The following is a 27044-nucleotide window of genomic DNA, read 5'->3' on the forward strand; positions in this document are numbered from 1 at the left end:
GCACCATTCCTTTGTTTACATTCAGTGAAGTCAGCTCCTGGAGGACTAGCCCAAGTTAAACCCCACTCTATTTCTTAACAATTGCTTTCATTTATTTGGAAAGGGAATTCCCAGTTAGTTTTTATAAATTCGGCATCTGCCCCATTGTCATATCCTTCTTTTATTTCTTAGATGCTGCATTAGAACAAAATCGTTGTGCACTGGTTTGAAGATTGCCTGGAGGTCCTGCCAATGCTGCTGTAGAATCCCATGGCTTTGCTTAACCCTACCAGAATATGGTGAAATGCTTATAGGCTGTGCTGAATTGTGTTGACCACTACATCAAAGCACTACATGTTTCCTTGGAGAATCCCAAGAGTCCTCCATCAAAAGATGGTCAAAAACCTGCACAACCTATCTATAGATCGAAGTACCCACAGTCATTCCAACCACAAGGAGAGCTAGAACTCACAACAAAGCTATGAATTCAAATTTCCACACACTGCATGTTTTGTGAAGAAAATAATTGAAAAGGCCGGAACACTGTACTTAGCTTCGAAAGTTAAGATTTTCTGATCACTGGTTAATAGGCACCCATTAATTCTGCCTACCGTAGAGGGAGGGGAATTAATGGGGTTTTCCAGCAAGGGAGTAGCCAGAAAATATACTACCCCTAGATTCAATCGTATCCCGAAGAGCAGTGAATGAGTCAGTAAGACGAGCAAGTGTGACCCTTATTCGGCTGCTCCCCTGGGAAGGTTCTGAAAACAGTGGTTCCAAATGGCGTCTTTAATACCTAAATTCTCAATAAACTTGGTCATCAACGAATATTCATACTTCCTTCTTTGCATCCATTCTTCCTTCTGTTCAGCCACCCAGCCACCCCATTCTTCTTTGAATCATTCATCCATACATGTCTAAATCCACTGATTCATCCATCAATCCATTCATCCATCTCTGTATCATCCGTCCTTTCAATCATCCATCTTTCTCTAAAAACCTTCTTCCATCCGTCCTTCTCCTGAGTCCTTATCCATCCTTTCCATCCATCAAAATCCGCATTCTTTTTAGTCAATGCACCCATCATGTGCCCTGCATCTGTCTCTCGATCCTTCCATCTCTACATCCATCCAATTTTTCTCCTCCACCCTTTTCTTCCTCTCCCCCACCTTTACTGTCATGCACGCTGCTTGTATTGTCCTCCCCCGCCCCCCGCCCCCCTGCTCCTTAATGCTTTTTTATTTCAATTGTATTTTTGAGCTGCTGTCTAGAGACAAGTGCTCCAAGGAAAGCCACAGGAGCCGTAGACGATATTTAAAAGGTTTTGTGTAACAGAACTGCCCTGTGGCACCCACCACTTCAGACGCTGAAGTGGCGAATTAAAGATCCGCCGATTACCAGGGGAGCCCAGCGGGGATCTGTAATTTCAGGTTTGAATCTCCCTATAATTACTCATCCTTCCATTGAACTTGACCCAAAGATTTCGGCTGCTTTCTGCAGAAGAGTCACCGGGTGAAAATTTCTAGGTCCGCTGTAAAATTGCAGTAATTGTTATTCTAAAGAGTTTGGCGACAGGAGTTATCGGCCTCATTGGAAATACTTTACTACTCATGATGGGGCCCTAAATCCAAACATAAATCTATTTGCTAGAAATAGGCAGTGAGTTAGGCTCGGGTGAAAGCCGTGGATCATGTGCCCACCGGGGCATCCAGCTGCTGAATATTAATGAGGCGTCCATGGACGCGCTTTTCTCCACAGGGGAGAGAGCCTTCTTATCTTTCACACTCAGGTATTGTCTAAGTGACTCTCACTTTCAGACATCCTTTAAATGTTTTATTCATTGCCACGCGTTGCTCAAATGCAACATTATAATGGAAACATAATTATAATAAAGCAGTTCGTCTTTTGGAAACATCATTTGTGGCTTGGGATTGTTAGGCAGATTTTTTTTAATAAAGAAGAAATGTACATACACATCTGGAAAGTACACATTTTATATCCCAATTGTGCTGAGTTCTACTGGTAATTCGTTTGCGCCTTTGCATCACTTCTGGGGATTTCTTTTTACCTCAGTGTGGTGGACACCAGAGAGCGTGACTAGCTGTAAAGTCAGTGTTGTTTGTGAGGGCGTGCTATGCATGGCTTGGTGGGGGGTTGGTAGAATTATCTTTTATCCCCCTGACTGAAGACAAATGTATGCTTTGAATCCATGGAAGCTACGAACAACCTTTTGGAGAATCTTATTGAAGAAATTAACAGCCACAGTCTACGAGGAAGAAGCATTCCAATTTTCTCAAACATTCCTAAAAGTGCTTCAGGGAGTTCGCAATGAGGAACAATAGAAGGATGAGTGGAACAATTCCAGTCTGTAAATTGATACTTGTATAGCGCACTACTCACCCGCAAGGGCCTCAAGGCACTCGAATACCGGTGTGGAACCCATCCTGGCTTTCCCTGTGAGGCGTGGGCACCCCCAAGGTGGAGGCCAGGCATCCTTAGTGTTGTGGGGGCCATTGTGGAGATTATGCAAGCTATTGCCCAGAGTTGCAGAGTGGGACTCCATGATTGGAATAGGCCCGAGGCAAGAATTATCAGGTCAGTGGAATTTTGAGCCCAATACCCGCCGAGGCGGGGAATTGAACCCTGGTCCCAGGCTAGACCTCTGCATCAGGGTCTGCCGCTCTAATCATTGAGCCACACTTCTCCACTGTCTGTCTGTGTGTTTATGGGCTATAGTGGATGACATTGGGAGGAATACCTTATATCATGTTCTCTAAGAGGCCACTAAGAAGCATATGATATGATATGGTCTTAGAACCTAGATTAGATATTGAAATTTTAATTATTATCTACGCATGGTAAACAATTGTGAAGTATTATATGTTAGACACTTGAAAATAGTACTGATCCCAATATTTATCCAGTAGGCTGTGGGTCAACCTCTCATATTCCGTTTTTGGGGAAAACTTTCAAGGAAATTATCTGAGTTTTGGAATAGGAACTGGCTGTAGAAGAAGTAATAGCTAATCTTCTGAATCTTGTCTGCAACAGTTTCATGAAGTAAATTTGCAATGTACTCTTGATGATGACATTAAAAATAAGATGATTTTTGTATTGTTACCGGCAATTGTACTTTGTTAACCAATTATTACTGGTGTCTAATTAAATGATCGGAAACATTTTGGGAAATCTTATGTAATTCTTTTTTTCTCTATTGCCCAGCACATTCTTATCAGCAGATCCTTCCCAAATCATGAGGCTGCTGTTTATGGACCACCTCAGTGGTGCTCCAAAAGCAGCAGGCTATTGAGGGGGTATTTGTAGGGTACAACTGACTTGAAGGCCTTCCATTCTCCAGAGAGATGTTGCAGTCAGGTAGTAAATTCTTCTGGGAACTCTCTGGCCCCATATCAAACTCCATGAGTTCGCTTTCAGAGAGGGGTATATCTTTCTACTTCTCTGTACACACCACTTTCCTGTAACGCATAGAGAGAGGGATAGCTCAGTTTATCTAAGTTCATCTCCTAGGAAAAACTTTATATCATTCAAGCGCACTTTGGAGAATAGAGTCCATGGTCTTTGATTTATTCATTAATGTTGTTTTATGTCTGAGGTTTCCAGCATAGTTCCATGAAGGGCAGTTAATGTCATATTTTCAAGACATCTACAGAAGATACATTTACACAATGAGTCTAAAAGGAAGCTTAAATACATAGTCAGTAGCATATTTACTATTGCTCAAACATTTTCACTTAAATTATTGAACTTGGAGGGATGGCAAGCGGAGTTGGCCTTGCCGGAAGTCAAATGTGTGATGTGTAGATTACAGGAGGTATGAGAGATGCATGCTAACCCACTGAGCCATATTTACACTAGATACTTAAAGTCTCATGAAACTCCAGCCCTCATAGATCTACGTTGGACACCTCTGTTTTATTTAGTGCTTTATTGACTTATTGGTAGCATTGGTACTTTTAGCATGTGGCTCCTTAGTATTGGCAAAGCTACAGATGCTGGCTACTGTGCAATGCTGGTTCCCTAACCTTTTCAATGGATGATGCGCAATGCGTCATCACACTCTGTGACGTGGTTGAGCTTTACCTAGGCCTCATTCTTTGTTTAACGATTTCGTGGGCCTGGAATTATCAGGTCCCCACACACTGAACTCAATTATTCCAGGCCTGGAACTCAGGACCCAGAAACATCTGCAGAGCTGCAGGAACTACAAGTGGCTACTGAGCCTGGCCCTGCTTACCCTCACCCTTCAGCATGGGGGGCACATGAAGGCCTCTTCAGCTGAAGGAGAAAGAAACCTGCCCACCTGCTGCCTGCCTTACTTACAACTCTCTACTGGTAAAACAAATGGCGCCATCCTTTTACTACCACCCCAAGCAAGTGATAAATGGCTGTGGGTTTGTACCTGCCGTTTTCCCTGGGACTATGAAAATGTTGATTGTACCTAGTATTCCAAGGGCAAGCTTTCATTCCCCATTCACAGGGAGTTACCACAAAGTATCATAAAGTCTGGTTTGAGTATCTCCCTACGGAGGTAATGCGGAACTCCTGATGGTGCCCTTTGAGTGGTACCTGAATATCAAGTCCAGAATATTGTGGGACACTAATATGATGGGCATAATTTTGAGGGACAAACTATTGACAGGTATGTATAGATTTTATATACCTTAATCCTTCTCTATGTACCTTGAAGATATACAAATATTGTCGGGATACATAGATGTGGATTTAAGAATGGTACATCTGTACATCCCACCAGTGGTTAATTTGAAAAAAATAATAAGTGCTAGGGCTCTTGTTAGGAGGCTACAGCAGTTTCCACCACATATTGCCTGTCATCCTGCCATTGATAGTAACAACACAACGACTAACCATCGGCACTCCTGCAAGTGTGACAATTTGGAGTATTCCAGGCCTCCAAAGCTATAAAAATGGCTTGGGTGGCAGGTAATGGTAATTTTTAATGTATATTTAATTAATAATTGCCTGTTGTGGTCATCTATAAAGTAGCTGAACAGTGCCACCTTGTGGCAGACTGTCACAAGGATCAGTGGAGACAATTAACTGCCAGTGCTGAGCACCGAAAACCATGGGCTGAAATTAAGCACTGCTTGTTTCCATGCATTTACGCTTCGATATTTCATCCCTTGATATTTTTTCCACAATATTAGTGGGCCACGATATTCTTGCACTCAATATTTAAGAGTATAGTCACTTAGAGTCCATCCAGGAGGTCAGTTTCTCCCTTTGTGACCCGGAAGCATTCAAGAAACACGTTATTCAGATGGGAGATAGAATGCCCATGCTGCCTTCACATTCCTCAATAAGCTTTGCTAAAAACAGCGAAGGGCTCCTATCTACGCACGCCCATGGCGGCATTTTATTGTGATACCGAAAGCAATTTCTTCTGTCATTGGTGGTGAGTGTGAGGAGGAAGAGTCGTTATTCCCCTCATGTTTGAGGAGGTCCCAGGGGTATTTTCTGCCATCTCCAGCTTGTTATGGTTTGTGCTGAACTAGCATGTATTTTTCTTTCACCAAGAGCTCCTGCTGATGGAAGTGCTATGCACCCATTGGAACAATTACATCACAGAGAGACAGTGAGACGTATCCCTGCGCCGCCTAATGAGCAAATGGCTTTGCAACATTCCTCCCCTCACCACAGAATAGAATATCAGAGCGCACAGCCACTTTAGTCTAAAACCTCATTACGAGGAAACACCTGCTCTATCCCAAGCCATCTGGCAACGTTATATAATCCGTTTCTTTTCATATCTAAAGTATAATAAATTATACGAAATGTTACTTTTTGGCACAGGGGCTACTTTTGACAGCAGACAGGGCTCCCCTAGCCCCATACTCAACATGAATCTCACCAGCTGAAATTCCTGGACAATTAATTGAAAGTTATACCTTCGTGCCGCCTTGTGGTTTGCCTGAAAGGCTATTCTTTAAGGCCGCCGTCAGACTGCCTGATGAAGTCGCGAGCTACAGACCGCGGGAGGACCTGCCTCAGATCAGTGACACTGCACACTTTACACGACAGCCCAGTGGGGTAACGAAACTTGAGGGGGCCTCCTTGCAAAGTACATGGATCCACCCCCCCCCAAAAAAAAACTCACTTAGGAGCTCTCAGGCCAGGGTACTGTGCTGAGGGCCCCCTGGACCTAGCCCCCACTCACTGCAAAAGGCTGCGGGCGGGGCTTTCAGTGGGATGAAATAACTGGGGGGGGGGTCTCCCGAAGGGGCGTGGATGATGTAATTAAGGGTGTGGCTTAAAAACACGTAAACTGAAAATCTGTGCATAGCATAGTGTGCCGCCCAACTTGGTATTTTGCTGCTTCTATCATCACATCCACATACGTAATATAACAAGTACCATACCACTTGCAACAAGCCAGAACTATTGGCTTTGTCAATGGTTGTTAGTTGCATAAGATAAATAAGCTTCAACTATGGCTTCCTTGTCTATGATATTGAAAATGCTTCAGTTCTGAAATGATGAGACCGTGAAAGAACTATAACGAGTCTCCTTGAAGTTACATCAACGGCAGTGAAGGGTGGCACTGCTGCAGAATAAGATTTATCTTTATCACCCCGAGGGCAAAAATGGACAGCCCGTTCGAGACCTGACTCAGCACCCGGTTTATAGAACTGCTGGTGCTGAACACCGGCAAGACCCGGCCCACTTAAAGCCCTGTCTGCAGTGATCTTTGTTACGCCAATGCAACAGCCTTAATGGGACGAAACCACCACCGCTTCATCGCGGCGGGGCGGGCACAGTAGCTGCTTCATCTTGGATGCTCTCTGCTAAACACACACCAGACATGTGTCTTCCATGGGTGCAGCTATCAAGGGAGCAGATGGTGCGGAGAGACCCTGAGGCCTGAGGGGCCCTCTGCACCCTGATTATTGCTGTGTTTGATCAGCCAAAGGCAGTCAGGAAGCCTGGTTCCTGTTGAAATGTGACTTCGAGGAATTCTGCAGAATCTTTCTATAGGATCTTTGCATATATAGTTGGTAGAATAAGATGTAATACATCATATACAACTAGCACACCAATCAGGGTATCCGTCTGTGAGGGTTTTTGCGACACCGAGGCCTAGAGAAATTCCTGAATCTTGATTATTTTGCATCATGCTTAAGGCTGCCTCTATCCTCTCTTCCATTTTCAATTGCTTCTCTCCTGACATTTGCACCTCTACGTTTGTGGCTTTCGCTGCATTACCGACCTACAGTACATTTCCAAAGCTTCATTTTACAAGCTGGTGATCTCTTCTATTAGTCTACAAATTATAAACACATACTTGGGGGTTTCCTTGCTCCCTGCAGCTGTAGGATTAGCCGAGCTCTGAATGGTTCAGCTTGCCCTCTAGAGCCCTGATCACTCACTTTCCAAAACACAAGTACATGTCCTTGCCTTACAAATATGCGCAATACTATATCAACCCTGTCCCAAATCAGGCGCTAGAAAACTCTGTAATTATAAATCCATATCTGGACCCCCCGACTTGACCATCTTCCCCCATTTTTCCAAAGACTTGTGCCCAGTAAAATTCCAAGATCCCCACCACAACCCTCTGACAAACCTCTCAGAAGACTGGCAGTTCTATTTCTTCTTCAATAAAACTCAACAACTGCGACCCTGGCTTTCCTGGGGCAGTGGCTCTTGATTCACAAAGCAGATCTTCGGAGAGGTGTGGCGCAGCGGCCTGAGTGACTGACTCCGGAGCGCGGGGCTCATGGTTTGAGCCCTGGTGCCGGCAGCAGCTTAGCTCAACATCATGTGACTCCTAGTAATAGCTAGCTTAATGATCCCAGTGCCTGAATACCCTTAAGGGTAGTAAGTCTTGATTTACAAATCTGGAATTATTATGTAATGTAAATTGATACTTGTATAGCACACTACTCACCCGCAAGGGTCTCAAGGCGCTTGTACGAATACCACTGTGGAACCCGTCCTGGCTTTCCCTGTGAGGCGTCCACTCCTGGGCACCCCCAGGGTGAAGGCCAGGCATCCTTAGCGTTGTGGGGGCCGTTGTGGAGATTAAGCAAGCTATTACCCAGAGTTGCAGAGTGGGACTCTATGATTGGAATAGGCACTGAGGCGAGAATTATCAGGTCCATGGAATTTTTGAGCCCAAGACCCGCCGAGGTGGGGCATTGAACCCTAGTCCCGGGCTATACCTCTGCATCAGGGTCTGTTGCTCTAACCATTGAGCCACACTTATTATTACATGTCTTCCCATTCTCTACCTTCTGTCTCTATTAAAATGTATTGACTTAGCGTTCTGCTCCACATATCAACGCCTGGGGGTAGTGGGGGGGGGGGAGGGGGTAGTAAGTGCTGTATAAATGCAATTTAAACACACATAGACAGAATTGTCCTGCTTTGGTAATTGCTAAACTCGGTCACCACAATCTTACTAACAGATTCCAACTTGTGGTCTTGGTCTTTGGCCCCACCCACTCACCTGTGGAGCCCTCATGAATTCCTCCTTTTTTCCCTCTTTCTCAGCACCAACATGTTCCTTCACTGATCCCTCTAGAGGGATAGCGGTGTTTCGTTGGTTGTATGTCTGAATATTGTGGGCTGTAATACTGTCCTACAACAATATCATAGCCAACATATCAACTACCAACTACTTGTCAAGGCAACTATTCAGAGGTAGGAAGGGATTTGCTGTTCATAATTTGTCTTCTATTTACCTTGAAAATATATATATATGATTTCTTTTCTTTGGTATTAAGTTTAGAACACACACTCAATGTCACCAAACAACCACGTGTTGTCCTCCCTCTATTTGCTCACACTCCCTGACATTAGTGTTCAGAATAACATAACGTGTATTTGTAAAGCACACGTTCACCCAGAGGTATCTTGGCGCTGAATAATAGATGTTTATTGGTTCCCATCTCAATGGTACTCATTTTATCACCTCAGATGGATGAAAGGCTGAGTGGACCCGGTGGGATTTGAACCTGTGACCATGAGGTCAAACACAGGCCCCTGACGTGGACACATTAGTCCACTGAGCCACCAGACCCAGAAAATAATGCTACCTCAATATTAGCAGCTAGAATCTAAAGCATACATGCACTTTCCAGCTTTCGATTTTTTATGGAGGATAAACACCCCGATTTAGAACTTATCTACAGGGGGTAGCTTGGTCCATAACATTGGGGCAGTGTGAGCTCTACAATCAGAAGGGGCGTTTCCTCCGCTAAGACATAGGAGCGTCGCCCAACTGCTCTTTGAGCTGGAAAAATAAAATGCTAATAACTACGTTATTATCATTTTATTTTTCTCAGGTTCGGGGCTGGGTTAGGGCGGGTGGGGGCGGCGCTGGAGGCACAGGGGAGGAGTGGTTTGTGCACATGGCTGCATGGCTGGTCGTCTGGAACCAGACAAACAGTCATACCCACTTAGCATGTTCCCCACTAGGTTGCATTACACAGCCTGGTGGGGAACATGCTCAGGCCCCCAGTCCCCATCTGAGCCCCGATCTATGGAAATGGAGAGTAATGCAGAGTGGTAGGATTACTAGGAGAGAAAACACAATATTTTGAAAAATAACCAATATTTTGAGGACTTACAGCCCAATGCATCAAGCTAAAAAACGTTCGCAAACGGGCAGATTCTCAGAATCTGCCCCTTTGCGACCGGTATTTTTGCATTTGGGATGATCCATCCCAAATGCTAAAATCGCAATTTAAGGAATCTCTAAATTGAGATTCCTTAAATTGCGATTGCATTTAAGGAATCCCTAATTGAGATTCCTTAAATGCAATGCATCAAAGTAAAAAAATTAGCGATTTCGCTAATAGGAGTAGCAAATTACCATGAAGTTCAACTTCATGGTAATTTGCAAAAACTTTGAAAAATGCACTTTTGTGCATTTTTCAAAGTGTCATGTTGCGCACACACATCCCCTAAGGGCATGTGTTTGCACAACATATGTGCACAGATCAATTTCAGGGGTGCAAAAGGGTGTCCTTTGGACACCCCTGCACCCTTGAAATTGCATTCTCAATTTGCGATTCGCTAATTGCGATTCTCAAATTGAGAATGTCTTCCAATTCATTCCTATAGGCCTATGGGCCTCTAGGCCCATAGGAATGAATGCGGAGGTAGAGTCGCAATTAAGGAATATTAGGAAATCGCAATTTTTTTTGCGATTTCTTCATGCATAGCCTTTTGCTATTCCTTATTAGCGAATCCTTATTTTTCGCTAATAAGGAATCGCAAATGGCATTGTTGATGCATGTGGGCCTTAGTAAGTGTGTGCATTTTTGTCTGTAGGTATGTAAACATCCCTGGCGAAATCCAACTGACATCTCACAAAACCCGACTGAAACCATATGCACCCAATTATTTATGAGGAAATACATCTATTGGGAAAGGGGGTGGTTGTTACACTCCCAAACACCCTCCCTGAAGCTACGGCCCTGCTTAATTAGTAAGTCCGGTGGAAATGTCCGCACTGCCTTTGCCGTTTCTCTGCAATGCAGCATTACCAGAATACTTAAGAAGTGGTGCTACAATTACAGTTCAAATTTGCATGGGGACACAAATGTGTAGAACACGTCAAAATAGCAGTTTTCATCCTACAGAAAACAGGGTTGCATTTCGCCCATCACTTTTGCTTGATGTGTTGCTAGGTGAGCACGTCTGGAGAAAGATGGCGAAGTGGTGCCGTTTTTGAGAAATATTCTTGATAATTAATAATGGTAAGCAACACAATGTTATACAACATAATGTAACATAACATAGCATAATCGCCTCCAGTTTCCCTTGTGCTGGATATCATGTGCCTGTGGACCTGACACAGAATCCCACACAATGTCTAAAAAATACCTGTCCCAAAAATGGTCGAAACATGTTGTTCAGCTCTCCATAACTAGAGACAGCATTACAAATAATGAACTAAAGATCTCTCTTTTTTTTCCTTTAAAAAAAAAAAATAAAACAACATATAGACGACTGCCTCGGACAATGAGAGCACCAGCAGGAAGCAATGGCTAATGCCGCGTCTATCCGTGGAGTACTTTGAGGGAGAAGCGTTCCAGAGGCCCAGAGCAGTCAGTGCATGTAGCGTCCTCACCAACGCCATGGAGGGTAAGTCCTTTTGGTGGTGTTTGTGGTTCCTTTGTTTGAGAATTGACTATGAGTACGTAATTTGGTGCTATCAGAAGCTCTTTGAGCTTGGGTCAGGTCAGGTCGGTGGAGCATCTGCTGTGGTGTCAGCAGGAAAGGACCATGAACAGCAACCATAAATAGGCCACTTAACATGAGAGCTCTTCATCGACCAGAAACAATCAGAATATATCCTGAAAGACATGGCGGCTGTCCAACATGTTATTTCCTGCAGACTCGATTACTAAAAGGCGCAAAACACACTGACCCCGTACACAACGAGCACGTAAGTTAAAAAATTGAGTATCCTAAAATAGCACAATAGAATCAATAAACATCCATTAATTTTGAAATTGAAACAACCACAGCTTCTGTCAAAGGTAGCCATGTCCTGAACCTTTGGCCTACAGAGTAATGGGACTGAGGTCGTGCATTGCTCCTCCAAGGCCACCCACATCCATCTGATGGTACCTTCCTGTGCGGCAACTGTCATCTCCAGCACCCTTGCCACTGTTCCGGATTCTATTCAGAGAATCCATATGTTCCAATTATTTGAAGGCCTTCCACATCTCAGGGAGTGATTAACTCTCACTTGTCAAACATGAGCATTGGTTTTTCTTCCTGTAAAATATTGAATTTTGATTAAGCAGTACATGTATCTAAATAGGTTAGAATTTAAGTTTGGTGTTTTGTTCCAGATTTTCTATCACGTTTTGTCTTAGTATGTGACAATTTTCCATTTGTCCCCGTGTTGGATGCCTTGATAAATATACGAACACTTTTCATTTGTAAAAATTCAAAAATGTTTTTTGTACTGATGTGCGAACTTGTGACTGTGAATGACTTGTAACCATGCGTTTTTTTTTCAAGACTTTTGAAGCTTTGTGGATTGTGAAGTTCACTTGTTTTCTTTCTTTAAACAAGCATTTGCAAATTAAAAGATTCTCACCTATGCAAGAGCAATTGGCTTTGCCAACATGTTTTTTGCCATTTTGAACACCAGCGTCGCTGCTGTTCAGCATGGCTGAATGTTAGTCGGGTAAAGGAGAGTGGCTTTGAGTGGCGTGTCATAAAGTGGAATAGAGGGGAGGTTCATGGAGTGGTGGGATGTGCCTTAGTGTGGTGCAGAGTTGAGTGTCATGGAGTGAAGTGGAGTGTTGTGGAGTGTCATGGAGAGAGTAGTTTCGTAGAGTGGATGGGTGTAGAATGAAGTGGAGATTAGTGGATTAGAAGGTCAGAGTGGAGTACAATGTCATTGAGAGTGGCATAGAGTGTTGTGGAGTGGTGTAAAGCAAAGTGGAGTGGCGTAGATGGTGTTGTGTAGAGTGTTGTAGAGTAGAGTGGTGTACAGCAGAGCAGATTGTCATACAGTGAAGTAGTGTAGGAGAGTGGAATGCCATAGAGTGTAGTAGAGTGTTGTAGAGTCGAGTGGCGTAAAGTATAGTGGAGTAGCACAGAGTAGAGTGGCATAGAGCGGAGTGGTGTAGAATAGAGTAGTGTGCTGTAGAATAGAGTGGAATAAAGTGGTATGTAGTAGATTAGAGGGAGTTGCTCAGAACACTGTAGAGTGGAGTAGTGTTGTAGAGTGACATAGAGTGGGGTAGGTTGTTGTACAGTGGAATTTAGTGTCATAGAATGGAGTAGAGTTTAATGGATTAAAACATCGTAAAGTGGAGTATCATAGAGTGTAGTGTCATACAGTCGAATATCGTAATATGGCCTAGAGTGGCCTAGAGTGAAGTGGCATAACGTACAGTGGTGCAGAGTAGATTGGTGAAGAGTGCAGTGGTGTAGAGTGCCTTGGTTTTTAGTAAAGTGGTGTAGAGTGCATTGACATGGAGTGCAGTGGCATAGAGGAGTATGGTGTAGAATGCAGGGGCACAGAGTAGAGGAGTGCAGAGTTGAGTGCAGTGTCGTTGTCCCAGGCCTGACTGAATCCTCAGGATCGAACCGATGCTCTTAGGGGTCCACCTCTCGACAGCCCCAAGTCTGAATATAGATATACATGCAGACTTTAGGATGGTCAAGTGGGGGAAGGGAAGGATCGGGACAGCCGGGAGGGAGACCTGTGAATACAAGAGGCAAGATTAGCAGCCTGGATACTTCATATAAAAGAGCTATCCCTACTCACACTAGACTCAGATGGACCCTAACGTCCACTGACCTGTAAAGAAAGAAAATGCCACTGTGCTGACAGGAGTGTGGTGCAGGTAATCTCAATTCCTTACACCATATACTGTAAGACACAGACATGTATGAGGCCACCACTCTAGCATAGCTGTCTAATCTTCAGACCTCTATAACGTGTGGCACTCACTCCCTATATCTCAGCACCTACCTAAGTGTAAGAAGGCTTCTAGCTCAGCAGGATCACCTGCCTCGGACCACCCATGTGGAGGTAAAAGCAGAAGGTGTAAACGCTTTGAGTCACAAAAGTCATGAACATGAGGTGCAAGAAAGCTATAGGCACAATCAGCAGACTGTGACCTGTGATGTCCAGCAATCAAAATATCCGTATCCAGTAAATATAAATGCATCAACGAAAGAACAATGTTGAGAGTTCAAGATCACTCTCTTTATATCTTTGGCCCAAACCTTAATGCAGGCTATCAAGTTCTTCTCTGCATGAGCCCTGTCCTGGACTCGCCAACAGGGAAGACAATAATATGCCCCCCCCACGAAGAGGTGATTGCGAATGAGTTACTGCGCAAATGATAATACCAACAAAAAAACTCCCACCTCCCTCACATGAGTCTTGTCATCCAAAAAGGAACAGTTGCAAAGACTCCCCAATGCAGGGAAATGGGATAATGAGCACTGATACGAGTTGTGCTCTCAGTAAGTACAGGATAAGCCCTCCGTGTACTCCAAGAAAGCCAAAAGGAAATAAGCGGTGCCAAACGGCACCCTTACCCAACCAGGGAAACTCTTCTTAATGCTGCGAAGGGCCACCGTAAGAACTGGACATCAAGGAATAATCAGCAGCGTCTCCTGCCGATTCCTCGCCTTATCCCTGGTCTCAAGACGTCACGTGCGGCGGTGCATCTGATGTCCGCCGAGGCTGCTGGGAAGTGTAGTTTTCCCGCAAGCAGCGATCTTCAGGTGTCTGGAAATGCAGCGTTCCTGTGTCCCCTGACAGTCATAGAGTAGATAGCTTAGAGAAAGGTGAAGTGATGTAGAGTGGAGTGGTGCAGGATAGATTGCAGAGGTGTAGAGTAGAGTGGCGTAGAGTGCCGTGGTGTAGAGTTGAGTGATGTAGAGAGCAGTGGTGTGGAGTGTAATTCTGTTCAGCACTTTTTCGGCAACAGAGAGCAAAATCTCCTATGCAACCCAAAATATGGAATTCTCCTTTTTCATCACTGTAATTAATTTGCCCTCCCATGATGCATCTGCGCAAAATTTCAACTGACCAATCAGTTCCGGATGAGTCTTGTGTCTGATAAATTTGATGCAGAATCATCAAAAAACACGTAATCTTTCACTTTCCTGTATTTCATTCAAATCAATTTCTAAATATATAATTCAGACTGAAAAATAAGCAGACTGCAACTGAAGACGGCATATTCAAACAAGGAAAATATGAACATTATTTAAAGGTATATATGTGTTTGTACACTGCAAATAAAGCCCATTGAACTGTCTGCCTACTCTTCCAAAATGTATATGATTATTGTTATCACTACTGTTTCATTTGCCTATATCCACAATGCCCTGATACATTGCATGATTTGCTACTTTTTCATAGTAAATAGCACTGACTACTTTAGCCTTCAGTCAAAGAACTAATGTAACCAGAACCTTCACTGAACGTTGGATGTTCTTTTTGGCATTTTACCTGGACATTGGTTTTAGCCCGCATTTTAGGATGTGCAGAGCGGTAATTCAGAAGGTTTTCTGTAGACTCATCCCCTGAAATGGCTTTATTGTATGCAGAATTGCGTCTGTTCATCTCATCTGCACATCTGCTCACACTTTCCACCTGCCAATAGCAGGAGAAAATCTGAAAATAATTGTTTGTAGAATTCTTTAAAACCATTAGGCAAATGGCTTAATAACTCGAGAAATCACATATTTGATAGAGATTTCTAGCTGCAGATTCCTTACCTTAGAATTTCCCAGGCATCAGGCTGGATCTGGAAACTTCTGCATGAGCAGTACCCCTTTCGCCTGCCATCTGGTGGCTCCGTTTGGCTATGCGTGATGTCGGCTGCCGTGGTTATGATGTTGCGGTCACCTCTATATGCGCCACCAAGACGAGCGGACACCAGTAATAGTACGAGTCGTAATGGTAGTTAATAGTGTGCCCAATTTTACCTCCCCACCTTGTGGGCCAACTGGTAATAGTGCCCTGAGTCGATTAGTTTTATTAGCAGATCTTCGCTTCTTATTAGTCGACTTTTCCGCTGAAGTGCCATTGGTTCATTGAGTCTTCATTTCAACTGAATAAACTAAACTAAGCAATGTACCATACAATTAGCTCCTTTTGTCAGCTCAGCATTTCTTTCAGAAAAGCTGTTAGAATTATCATTGCTGTAAGCAAAAAGTTCCTGTAAACCAGAAACTTTTAAGTCAAAAGAATAACGTATAAAACACCGCCAACATAAAGTAACATTTGCACTACTCTTTTATGTCATAGGCTCACAAAGAAAATGTAATTCCACTTATTGCAGTTGAATAAAAAAAAAGTTATGTCTATAAATGAAATATGACTTATTACGGCCATGTAATAAACAAAAGAAATTACACTTTTTTGTGAATGACAACCTAGAATGCCATCCTGGGGTTCTGGCAAGTTGTCCATCTCCCTTCTGAGCCTTTGTTTTGATATTGCCAGAATTGCTCAATTCCATTATAGCAACTCGTTTCCCTATCCCCGATCTACATATTTTTGTGCTGAGGTTCAGTTGTATTTTTAACTCACTGCTGACAGTTCAAATTCTTGTTTTTTCCTTGTCCCAGTCGGTATTTTAATGCAATACTAACTGGTTGTTAATATTTTGCTTTTGGAGTGCCAGACTGCATTCGGCTCTGCTCATTATGTCCTATGCATGTTATACATATCAAGTAAAGCGCTTCCCCATGGGCTTGTAGGAGCACACAGTAAGCAATTCCAAATGGCCTAAGCGTTTCTACGTTTTGACTCCCAAGACAAGATAGCTCACAGTCCAAGAAATTGCCTAGCAGCGATTTCTTTTTAAAAGTCAAATAATTCCAGATAGCATTGAAGAATCTTTGCTCATTAAATCCCAGCAAAGGTGTACTTCTCCACTGGGACGATGGTCAGTTCTAAACAGAATGATCCTTTCTGGCAAAATGCATATGTCATAACCATGTGCTTTGTTCCTTAAACACTACTTCTATTTTTTTTACATGCACATGCAAAGATGGGGAATGTATTATGTTATCTTATAAGCCTATGTATAGCACTTTCCACCATTAGTTAGGCGCCCTTTTTATGGGATTTCCTTCAAAGTGAGGAGCTTGGGACATTGATTGTTTTTGATTGCTTTTCAGTAGTAGAGAATTTGTTAGCTGCCTAGTTTACCTATGCTTCTCCATCCTTGCACAGAAAGTGAAATGAGATTGATTGATCCGCATGAAGATCTTTGGATTGTGTTCTGTGTCTGCATTGGTAGGCAACCAGACTTTTTGTCGCTTTGCGTTGAGCTGAGTGGTAGGTCGTCCGTTGTTGGTCCTTTGCAGTTGTTTTCTAGAAAGACGTTGCAATAAATGCACCCACTATTAGTTGTCAACATCCTGGGGCGTGTTCCCTGTTCCTTTCATTTCATTACTTAGCTGCCCTTTTTCCACAGTATTGGTTCTATTTGCTTTATTGTGTCCTTGTGCCAAGTGTAAAACATTTGTTAATTTAGTTATCATGTTGTTTTTTCCATGTGTCCATTTAGTCACATATTTGAGAGCATGGCAGAGTCATAAATGTTTCCTCCTCTCTGATCATGTCTACACAGGATATATGCCAAACGGAGGGGAGGCAGTGGATCAGGTTAAGATACAAGGGCTCAGATTGCCATTTACGGAAAATTGAGAATGGGAGCTCCAGCCACAGTCAGAGCCCCAAAGGACAGTAACTGACAAAAGCAACTAGGCTGTTCCTAGAAGAAGAAAGAAGGGAAAGAAGAGGTCACGGGAAGGGCAGGGGTAGTGCTCAGTGGAGGGCTACCCTGGGTATCCAATTTGTTGGATGTAATGGCCTCATACACCCTTGCGAGTGTCATGCTTCATCATAGGCAATGCTCCTCGTTGGGCAGGCGGTGCAATGCCCAACGGGCTCACCTCAAAGAGGGGCTCTTTGGCGGAGATCTTTTATCCAACTGCCTATGGGTGAAGTGAGGGTGAGGGCCCAGAAGGGAAGGGATAGTGTAGGTAAGTGAGTCTAAAATGTGGCACAAGGTACCGGAGAATAATTTATTCTGGTGGTCCCCTGCCACAAGTAAAAACAGTGGGTAGCCTGTGATCGAAGGAAATTAGGATTCCACGTCACGATCCAGGACTACATTGCATATCGTGAGGTCAATATGTTTCTCGCCTTCGCACACTGGCTGCGATTCTTCAGGACCTAATTAGTTACTACTATCTCTAACAAACATGTAAATGTATTGCGACTTATATAGCGCACGTATCACCCAAAGGCATCAAGGCGCTTGCCTTGGGAACCCGTCCTGGCTTTTTCCTGTGAGATAACCCCTACTGGGCATCCCCAAGGTGAAAGCCAGGCATCCCGCAGCAGGTGGGCCGCCGTAGTGGAGATTAAGCAAGTTATTGCCCAGAGTTGCAGCGTGGGACCCCATGATTAGAGTAGGCACTGAGGCGAGAATTATCAAGTCCGTGGACATTTTTGGGCTCAGAACCCTGCCGCGTCGGGAATTGAACCCTGGTCCTGGGCCAGACCTCTGCATCAGGGTCTGCCGCTCTAATCAGTGAGCCACACTCCTCCACCTAGTAAAGTATCAGTTTATATTTACAGTTGTACTACCTGTATGGTACTGCTCTTGCCTAATGGTCAAGGTGTAAAGGTGTCAACAGTGCCCGGTAGGTTTGACATCAAGTGGGGGAACCATAGGGGTTTACGGTTCTCTCTGCCTCTGTCAGCGCCCGTTGTGCCTACCCATCACTAGCGGGTCCAGATACTTTACTAGGTCATGTTTGTTAGAGATAGTAGTAACTAATTAGGTCCTGAAGAATCGCAGCCAGTGTGCGAAGGCGAGAAACATGTTGACCTCACGATATGCAATGTGGTCCTGGATCGTGACGTGGAATCCTAATTTCCTTTGATCACAGGCTACCCACTGTTTTTACTTGTGGCAGGGGACCACCAGAATAAATTGATCTCCGGTCCCTCGTGCCACATTTTAGACTCACTTACCTACACTATCCCTTCCCTTCTGGCCCCTCACCCTCACTTCACCCATAGGCAGTTGGATAAAAGATCTCCGCCAAAGAGCCCCTCTTTGAGGTGAGCCCGTTGGGCATTGCACCGCCTGCCCAACGAGGAGCATTGCCTATGATGAAGCATGACACTCGCAAGGGTGTGTGAGGCCATTACATCCAACAAATTGGATACCCAGGGTAACCCTCCACTGAACACTACCCCTGCCCTTCCCGTGACCTCTTTTTTCCCTTCTTTCTTCTTCTAGGAACAGCCTAGTCGCTTTTGTCAGTTCATGTCTACACAGGACCAAAGATTTTTTATTTATTAAAAGTGTATCAAAAAATCCAGTTGCATTTTCGGATTCTTTGCGGCAATGCACCTCATTGAGGTAGTCCCCCAAGTCCTTTGTTGCCAAACACACTGCTGTTTATTTGACTATCGATGCTTTTATAGGTATTTGACTCTTTGCTTAAATGCTATGCAACGTTCTCAACTGGTGACTATTCTGATGGAGAAAATTTGATGATTTCTAAAATTGGTCCACTGGGAGCCTGTAATAGCAATGGGAACTGATCGCTAATTTAGTCAAACTTGATGCTCCTACCCTCTCCTTAGCAGTGGATTTCTTAAGCTCATTATATCTGTTTCAAGATTCTCAAAATGTTCCTTGTAAGTCACGCCATTCTTCTCCAACAAAAAGCAAGCATAAAATATGAAGTGCGAGCCACTGCGCAACAAATTTAAATGAACATGGTTGCAATCAGAAATTGGAAATATTGATGGATTCTGCACAATAAGCAGTTTTGTGCCTTGATTTCAAATGTCTTGTGTGATAAGTTCCATTTCTCCAATGACAAATCCAATATTTAATTTCCACGTCAGCATGTCCTCTCAGAGGCTCCTTGCCTCTTCCATTCTTTCAAATCTGTTTGCTAATCAACACAGGTCTCGCGGGCTTGCATGAATGATGCAAAAAGAGATATTTGCACAGTAAACCGCCAAAGCCTGCGCTTGCCCAGGCAAGCAACGCGGCAGCCTGGGAAGCCAGTCACAAAATTAGTTTACTGTAAGGGTGACCCCAATCAGAAAGATGCCAGGATGTCACTACAAGTGGCGCGCACGGACACCATGATCAGTGGTGGGCCAGGCTCTGAGATCCTTTGTTGCAGCAAATTTGATTATTCGTTCGGCTACTGTTCTATTATCTGTAATGAGGGTTTTTGTTAACAGGAGATGCTTTTGGGTTTGGCCTCGCCTGCCAGGCTGAAAATAGGCGAAAGGATTTCAAAGTCTCAATGCCCAAGGTTTGTATTCATGTGGGGTAACGTTTGTGAAAATTGGATCACGGATTATTTACAGTCATAACAAAGGCAAAACAGAGGAGAGGAATATGAGCGAACACGTGAGATGAGGAGAACATTGTTTTTCTAAGATTAAAGCTTTCAAATGTGATTGTGTGTTATAGACATACTTTTAATAAAGGTTCAAATCCCTTCTTTTAAAATAGGAATGTAGGATCAGATGTACGAATATTTGGTCTCAAAATACAGGTCGCAAACTACGACTAATATTTTTGCACGTAGAAAAGATTTTTAAGAACCAACCTACTTACTAAAGATCAGTTCTAAAAAAATTCAGATAGTAGTGGCTCAGAATCCAACCTTACTCATAAAAATCATTGAGGTGGTCACAAATACCGACTCACTATGATTGTACCCCATCACAGGGATGGTGACCTTCTGAGGTCCGCAAGACAACCATCTGTGATTGTATTTCAATGAAGTATTTTTTCTAACTGCAGCCTGTTTTCCTTAAAGGGAACCAGGCTGTGTTTTAAAAAGAAAAGTTTACTTTATTTGTTTGTTTTAGACTTTTGTAGTGGTCCTGTGGACCACTGGCTACCACCAGAGAAACTTTTTTTTTTTATTTATAAAGGGTAACCAGTCCCAAAAGGATCCCCTTCACTTTTACAAATGGAGTACCACTCAACTTGAGGGTTGGTAACTTTTCAATTGTTTGTGACTGCTATTTTGGCACTAAACCTTTGATACACGTAGACAAGAATCTTTATTTGGAAGGGACACTTACAACACACCCCTTACAAATCCTTATCCATTTTTAAAACCATTGTGGTAGTTTAGTACAGTGCTAAAAGCAGTATTCTGGTGGCAAATTATGACTCCAAGCATAGCGACCAAAAAGCTACTTTGTACATTGGTCTATAGTCTAATTTTGGATCACCTGAACACGCATTGTAGAATCAGTGGCGGCTCGTCCAGTTGAGCGGAGGAACGTGACCCCCTGCTGCAAAAGCAGCAGAGATGAAAAATAAAATGATAGTAAGATTAATTTATTACCATTTTATTTTTTCACGGCTGCTCTCATCCTGATCCTCGTGTCAGGAAGTGGCTGGGCCATTGCTGTTGATTTGCAGCAGCGGAGGCGTGGTGCCCACTCCTGTTTAAAGTGTGCATGGTGCTTTGGCCGGCTGACTTGTGAAGGCCAGCCTGACAAGCACACCTTAAACCTTTCCAATGAGCTGTCTTAGGCAGCTGAGTTGAGAGAACATACAGGTACCCAGTGCCTAAAGGACAGTGAGCCAGCCCACTCCAGCCAATCCTGACTCTGCTCTCATGCTGCTTAATATTATCGATTCAGAAAAGGGGGTGGTGATGGACAGAGTTTCTGAATTAAGCAGAATACTCCTACCCAGTCAGCAGATCAGGGCTTGATCCATCACCATTTTTTAGCTCACTGCACCATCCCAGCTCAGAACCTGGCTACATGCAAATTAGTCTGTCCCTGTCCCAGTGCATCATGGGAACAGGGCAAACCAAACTACCAAGCCAATTCTTTCACTGGGAAGGAAACAAGCTTCCGGGGACCGGTTTCTGGCATTACAGCCGTCATCGGCCCGGCTTGCTTGAATCCTGATGTTGCAATGAGCAAGGGACTCACATCTGAGTATACCCTTCCACGCTTATGGTGGACAAAACGATTCAGAAAAGGGGGTGGTGATGGACAGAGTTTCTGAATTAAGCAGAATACTCCTACCCAGTCAACTGCTTAATTCAGACACTCTGTTCATCACCACCCCCTTTTCTGAATCGCTTAATATTATCAGCAGCGTGAGAGCTGCATCTGGAGTGTTAGAGGGGAGATGGCTGAGGCTGTGAGACTCACATTGGGACTTCCAAAGAGGAGAATACAGAGGATGCCTGAGTAAGTAAGTAAATATTATTTACTTTTTTGACCCACTAAAAGGCATTGTGAGAAACTCGCACTGTCTTCAGCCTCAAGTTCGGAACTCTCAATCATGGGTCATTATAAATAAAACATTCTTAACAAGCCATGATTGAGAGCTATAGCATCGAGATGAAAGGCATGTATTACAGACAGGGCCTGTCAGTGGGTTAAAATATCCACTTTGCTGCGGCACCCCTCCACATCTATATGTCACCACCCGCCACTGTGTAGAGTATGAAAAAAAGCTGTTTTCTTTTTCAAACACATTGGTCCGTATTATCATAAGGGACACTTTTTCGGTTTGTACCACGCCACACCTTAAAACAGGTGTGCTGAGCACAAACGTGGAAAGTGCGGCCTATTATGGTAAATATGCTGCCCTCAGGGAAGCTATGCAGTCACGTTGCCCTGGGGGCAGCGCATTAAATTGAAATATGGAGCTGCTTCTTCAAAGCTGATCTATGTTTCACAGTGCAGGCACCACCTGCCTGCACTTAGAAGAGGGTGTAGAGATCTCCATGCAGGTGAGTGGAGTGAGTACTACACCCACCTACAAGGGGATGTCTCTGGGGTCCATGGGACTCCCTTTTTCTCCGTCAGAGTGCTGCCTTTAGGTGGTGCACTGACAGTGAGCCATCTTTTTGTGGCGCCTCTTAAAGCCATATGTGCCTCTGCATGCGCGTCCATAATACATTGCGGGTACAGAGACATTCATGGCTTTAGGAGGCAAATTAATTCCCTCATTTGCATGGGACCACGACCCCGTGCAAATGAGGGAATGCTAGTGTTGGCGCTACATGTGCACCAGCGCTGTCCGTATTACAGAAGGGGCAGCACAAGCTTCTGCTGCCTTGTCTGTAATTCCAAATTACCCCAGGGGATCACAACGCAGGTGCACCTGCCCGTTGTACCCCTGGCCCTTTCTGTAAAATGACACCTGAACTTAACAGAGCACATTTGCAGGTAGAGAATTGACTAGAGAAATGCTTTCCTTTATAACTGTTGGAATTAAAGCACATCTAAATTGTCAAAAGGTGAAACATAAATACAGAGGGCCATATTACCAAGAATAAGCGATAAATATCGCTAAGCTTGGTTAGCAGCTATAATTTTATCGCCATGCTTCGCCTATTTTTATCGCTTAGGAGCCTTGCTATTATCAAGGTTTATCTCCTAAGCGATAAAAATCGGCCGAAATGCATGAATATCGCTGAAAAGTCCGCGATATTCATGCATTACCGAGCTAATGCTCTTAGCCATGTTATCCACCTACCATTGGATAACATGGCTAAGAACTGCTCTGGGCAGGCGTTAGCTTTTGGAGATATTTCCAAAAGTAGGTAATAGGAGATAGCGATGTTAGCGACTGTTTCCAGTCGCTAACATCTTGGCACGCCCACTTTGCATGTCATTAGCGATAATTATCGCTGACATGCAAAGTGGGCCCCAACATGATCGCTATCTCCTACTAGCTGTCGCTAACTGGTGTTAGCGACAGCTAGGTAATAGGGCGATAAAATTATCCTTGGTAATATGCCCCAGAGTGCCTTAGCAGCACGAGTCATATCAAACCCATGAAGACAATTCATGCACAGTTTGTTTTACTGGTTGAGCTTAAATCTACTCAAATCTGCCATTAAATGTAAATTGAATAGTTGACATTGGAGATTGTGTAGGCTGTCAATGGAAAGCTGATTTGACGACCATTGGAATGATTTAGATTAAGGTGATTAAGAAGTTCCAACAAAGTACATATTTATAACATCTTTGGACCCTTCTTCCCAGGTCTTTGCTAAGATAGGATTAAAATATCAAAAAGTCTAGCTGAACCTGCAAATACAGTGCTCTTGGCTTAGACAAGACTCTGCCTGGTGTTGGTCACAATTCAGAATGTATCTTTATATAATAGAGCTAGAAAGTCCATTCCTTCAGAAACTGAGCAGCTTTGTGCCTGCTTTGTAGACCTCCAGTTGCTTTTGACTAGGATACCTCTCTGTCTTGTTGCAAATGGGCACTGAGTAGGGTCCCCAAACTGAGTATACGAAAGCTTTTGAACAGGATAGCAAATTGGTAAGACGTGGGTGCCCGTACATAGGATGAACTACATTAGCGATGCATGATGCCCCCTTTTTGTTTAAGATCGATCTGTCAGGGCTAGAGGAGGCTTTACCTAATTAATTAGCCTTTCAGCAGGGAATGAATGGTTTTTCCATGTAATTTTTATTAATGCATGAACTGTTTTAGCCCTCAACATGACTACAACATCACAACCATCAATCATCTACCTCATTTTGATGTGACAGACAAATGTTCTGTGAGTGGATCTGACTTACTACTTAGCTACCTATCTGAATCACAGTGAATTCGTATGTTATATGGCACAGCAGAGTAATAGGTTGAGAGGGTTGGAAGGATGAGATCTTATGAGCTGAACTCATTAAATGGGCCTCCCTCAAGGGGTTTTCCTTGTACAGGGTTCAGCAGCTTTACCATAATTAACAAGCAATACATAAATTCCATTAGCTCATAGAATATCTGTGTGTAAAAGAATTAGAGAAGGAACCAAGGGCCTGATTTAGAGTTCCGCGGACCGCTTATCTGCCTCAAAATTGATGGGTATTCCGTCTGCCATATTACAAGTGCCATATATCCAATGACACTTGTATACAGCCAACAGGATAGCCGCGTCATTTGTGATGGAGCAACCGGTCCACTGAGCTCTAAATCAGTCCCCAAATTAGTAACAAATTCCACCTTAGAGGTCTTTTGGGACTGATCTACAGCATTAGTCTTACTAGCTTTACATCATGAGAAAATAGAGAGTATGGCCCAGGAATTAAATGTACTAAATTATTTATCTTTGATCTATTTAAAGGAGTAATATCATCTGAGAAGAGATTAATCAACTCAAGGATTGTTATTGAAGAATTCATCAATAATATATCATATTAAAGAACATCTTGAGGAAGTTGGGCATTTGATAATTCGGAAACATGGCCCACAAATATGACAGTGGTAGATCAGGGATGAATACATACGCATTTGGTCTAAGATCCTGTTTGGGAAATTCCAGTAGGTTTTTCTTTGATACACTCAATTTTGGATTTCAATTTTGAAGAAGTAGACATATCTTTCCCACAGCCCTGGATAGTTGATTGTATCTGGACCGTATGTTACAATTGTAAGTAATCCTTCTCCTCTTCTGCCTGGATTTATCCATTACTTTCTCCCTTCCACAGAAATTGACATTGGACTTTGAGAAGATAGGGATAGGGAAAACTTTTGATTTCTTGTACAGTACGTTTTGTCTACTTTTTTCACCTCAGTTCCTTGGGTTGAAGGAAGCTCAGAGGGCAGTTTGGAGAACAGTGATTCCAGTGCCTCATCTGCGATGTCAGAGATGGAATCATGTAAAGAAAAACTTACATTGTTTAATGGTGTGGAAGGAAGTGATGCATTTTTCTTGGAGGGAGAGAATAAAGAAATCTAATAGTAACAAATCAGAATGGTTTGTCGCCTTTTGGGCTGATATACACAGATGACCCATGTATGAGGCTGCCTAAGTATTTGGTGCACACTTAAAGGAGTGATGCACCTTGCACTAATTCAGGCAACTCTTATGGTGATTTTAGTGGTCTTTGATACCCTTAAAAGTTCTCAAAGTGATAGTTGTGCAGGGCAGCCTTCAGGCTCATCTTGAAAGAGTGTAAAGCAGCTTATTTTACCATATTGCATAAATAATGTAGATTAGATAAGAAAGGCCCACACAGTGTTTATTTAACAGTAAGTATATTTATTACACAACACAATCATTGTCACTTGGTATATCTCATATTCAGAGATATCAATACTGCACATAAGAATACTTCAAAGAAATCAGGTAAATAGCACAAATATACACTGGTCTCCAGGGGGAGACCAAACAATATACTTAAGAAGTGGAATGCGAACTGTGAAGGAGAACGGAACTTGGACTAAAGAATTCAGAGGAGCTTGGGAAGCCCGGAACCACCCAAGGTAAGTACCCAGGAAGCCCATGGAGGCTGTGTGCAGAGTGGGAACACAGCTGTGTGTCCAATGAAAGTCATCGGAGAAGTCGTGGTTGCAATTTTAAAGAAAAAGGACCATTCCCAGGTGACCCAGAGGATCCCCTTTGGAGAACGGAAGGATGGGGAGCCACCCCACCCATGGATGCACCAGGAACTAGAGTACCTACTCCAGGGAAGACGGGTGCATATGATGAACTGACGTTGGAGTCTGGTAGACTACAATGGGAGACTTGGGAAGAAATGCCTCTGAAGAAGTCTGTGAAGATGTCTAGTGGAATCCAGGGGTGGATTCTTGAAGAGGAGAATCTGCAAGAAGAGGGGACTGGGACTATGCCACTCGAAGGTGATCAGGAGGCACGGAAGCACAATGCCCACCCTTGTCTAGGAGGTCAGAGGCGCTCACAAGGACCTGGTCGCTGCAGCTGTGGGGACCAGGCGACGCTGTGGAAGGCCAGGAGCCATACACGAGCTGTCCCAGATTAGATGTTGGTGTCTAGGTGGTCGGTGTCTGGCGGGAGCACTAACAAGCCTTGGTAGCTGCAACTGGTGTGGCAGACAAAAAGATGCAATTTTTGGGACCAGCAAGGTCCAAGAGACTCACCATGAGCAAGAGAGTCAGAGCAGGCCCTGAGCAAGCAGGAGAACCCACCAAAGCAGAAGAAGACCCCCAGGAGGACCCACAGGCTGAAGGCACAGGAGTCGCAAGAGGATGTCCGGCAGCTCACCAAAGATCGAACCCCACGAAGCTGGAGATGCTGGAAGGGCACTGTTCTTCGAGGTATGAGGTGCTAAAGCTAATTGTAGCCTGAAGATCTCTGGAGTGTAGAGATAGCAAGTCTTGGCAATGGTAAATCAACGCAGTGCACAGGGTTTGGACCAAGTGGCTCCGACAAGGGATACTGTCCTCCAAATTGCTGGGAAGACAGGTCAGGCCTTGGGAGAACCAAGATGACAGTAGCAGCAGACCAGTCAGCCTCGATGTGGTGCCTGCAGTTGCAGGGGAATGACTCCTTCACTTCAAGGGAGACTTCCTCAGATGTCTTTGATTCACACAGGCCTTCTGGAGAAGCTGAGTGAAGCTCTGGTGAGGCAGAAGACTTGCAGAACAGCAAGACTAGGAGCAGCAGGAGTCTTCCATGATGCAGTCTCGGTTACAGGTGAAGTCCAATGAAGTCCACATGTCTAGATGGTCGAAGACTGTCTTGGTTTCAGAGGTGAGTCTTATTCCA

At 43.8% G+C, this 27044-nt stretch overlaps 1 protein-coding gene across 2 annotated transcripts in view; it reads left to right on the forward strand.

Annotated features, from left to right (window-relative positions):
• Window positions 1–27044, forward strand: part of LOC147688594 (sodium channel protein type 5 subunit alpha-like) — a 1046042-nt gene that overhangs the window by 527015 nt on the left and 491983 nt on the right. For both annotated transcript variants that reach the window (XM_086941454.1, XM_086941453.1), the window contains exon 13: window positions 10974–11112. In XM_086941454.1, coding sequence (XP_086797580.1) covers window positions 10974–11112 — 139 coding nt within the window. The remainder of the gene's footprint in view (window positions 1–10973; window positions 11113–27044) is intronic.

Source organism: Lissotriton vulgaris, chromosome 10 (assembly GCF_964263255.1).
Source record: "Lissotriton vulgaris chromosome 10, aLisVul1.2, whole genome shotgun sequence".
Lineage (NCBI taxonomy): Eukaryota > Metazoa > Chordata > Amphibia > Caudata > Salamandridae > Lissotriton > Lissotriton vulgaris.